The 1513-nt window shown below is 26.7% G+C and overlaps 1 protein-coding gene across 1 annotated transcript in view; it reads right to left on the bottom strand.

The window, feature by feature from the left end:
* The window catches only part of LOC115035005, a 1787-nt gene extending 320 nt beyond the window's left edge, over window positions 1-1467 (bottom strand). Inside the window, exons 1-4 of the mRNA XM_029492640.1 lie at window positions 808-1467; window positions 516-557; window positions 355-432; window positions 4-254 (exon numbers count right to left, since the gene is read on the bottom strand). Of these exons, the coding sequence (XP_029348500.1) occupies window positions 4-254; window positions 355-432; window positions 516-557; window positions 808-890 (454 nt within the window). The 5' untranslated portion in view covers window positions 891-1467. The remainder of the gene's footprint in view (window positions 1-3; window positions 255-354; window positions 433-515; window positions 558-807) is intronic.
* Between the last annotated feature and the right edge of the window lie 46 nt (window positions 1468-1513).

Genomic DNA, 1513 nt, shown 5'->3' with positions numbered 1-1513 from the left:
TACCTATGGACTGACAAGCATTTACTACAGCTTTATTAACTAACATGTACTGATTTTGTTGAATATTTTCCGAGTATAATTTAGATTCAATACAACATACTTTACATTTAAAAACAAATATCGAATAAAAGCCATGTATCACTTCTGATTGAAATTCCATGTCAGTAAATGAGCATCCAAATGGTCCTTTATGCCTTATTTGTATTTGTTTGATGAGAAATGCAATATCTACAATACGCCGACCAACTAGAGGACTACAATTAAAATTCAAACACCACAGTAAAAACTAACTTATTATACCTATATAATATTATAATTTTAATATTATATTATTATAAAAATATTAGTTATTACCCTTTCAAGTCAAGATTGGAATTATTATCATTGGTTTCTGTACATAACGTATGTGTATGTGATGGAGTGTGTGTGTCACTAAAATTAATTTGGTAAATATGTAAGTTACTTATAGGTAGTTTTATACATATAATTATTTGATTAAAATATTATGAACTTACTCTGATAAAGGCCAGAACGTTTCATCTAGGCAAGGTGTACTCCTAAAAAATTCAAATTAGTAAAATTGTATTCTACTTTTTTCCTGATTATTTCCAAAAAATGTTACTTGGAATTTTGTACTTTGGAATTCATTTCCTTTAAATTCCTTTACTATACTTATGTGTACTATGAATTAATTTTGGATATTTCGATTTTTTTCATCGTTGGATATTAAAAATCTTACTTTAAAATTCTGAGCCCCCTATACAATATACATATATTTAGTCCAGTTTACAAATAAGATACACTTACTCAAATTGAGACAATGACTGCTCTGGTGTCAATGGTGTGTCAACTAAATTACTTGCCGTTAGCTCTTCGACATTACTATTCATATATAAATTTAATAAAAATAGATTCACGTATAGTTATATATATATAACATATCATATTTTATTTATGGTTGATTACTATAAATACGATTTTGAATAGCTCACTAAATCAAAGCTATCAAAAACTAACAAATTGAAATTTTAGGAGTATAGGTGTATTATATTTATTTTAAAATGTTTGAGGTTTTTATTACGTTTGAAGTGTTTGTATTTCAACTATTAGTAGAAAGTTAAATTAATAGTCTACTATATAAAGGATAGAGTAATATAATGGCAAAATTATGAATAATATACCTATATATGATTATAGTTAAAGTTAACTGTGTCTATAATGTTATATTAAAAACACACCGACGTATATATAGGACATAGCTGCTATTTTAAAAATAATGTTATTACCTTGAATTTTGATCAACATTGTTGAATCGAACTTGCAGTGAAGATTCTTCAAGATCTCGGTCCACAACATCGACTCTAAAGGTTCATTAATTTTTTAAAAAAAAAAGTGGGTAAATTGATGTCGCTCTGTTGTACAGTAAGGTACAAGTGGGTTACTGTTTAATGGATGGAATTAAATTTGAATTCATGATATACTATCATTGTATACGAAAACGATTCTGAGCTGA

This window comes from Acyrthosiphon pisum, unplaced genomic scaffold, assembly GCF_005508785.2.
Source record: "Acyrthosiphon pisum isolate AL4f unplaced genomic scaffold, pea_aphid_22Mar2018_4r6ur Scaffold_316;HRSCAF=736, whole genome shotgun sequence".
Taxonomy (NCBI): Eukaryota; Metazoa; Arthropoda; class Insecta; order Hemiptera; family Aphididae; genus Acyrthosiphon; species Acyrthosiphon pisum.
The sequence above is the reverse complement of the archived record's forward strand: the minus strand, read 5'-3'. Positions and strand labels throughout refer to the sequence as shown.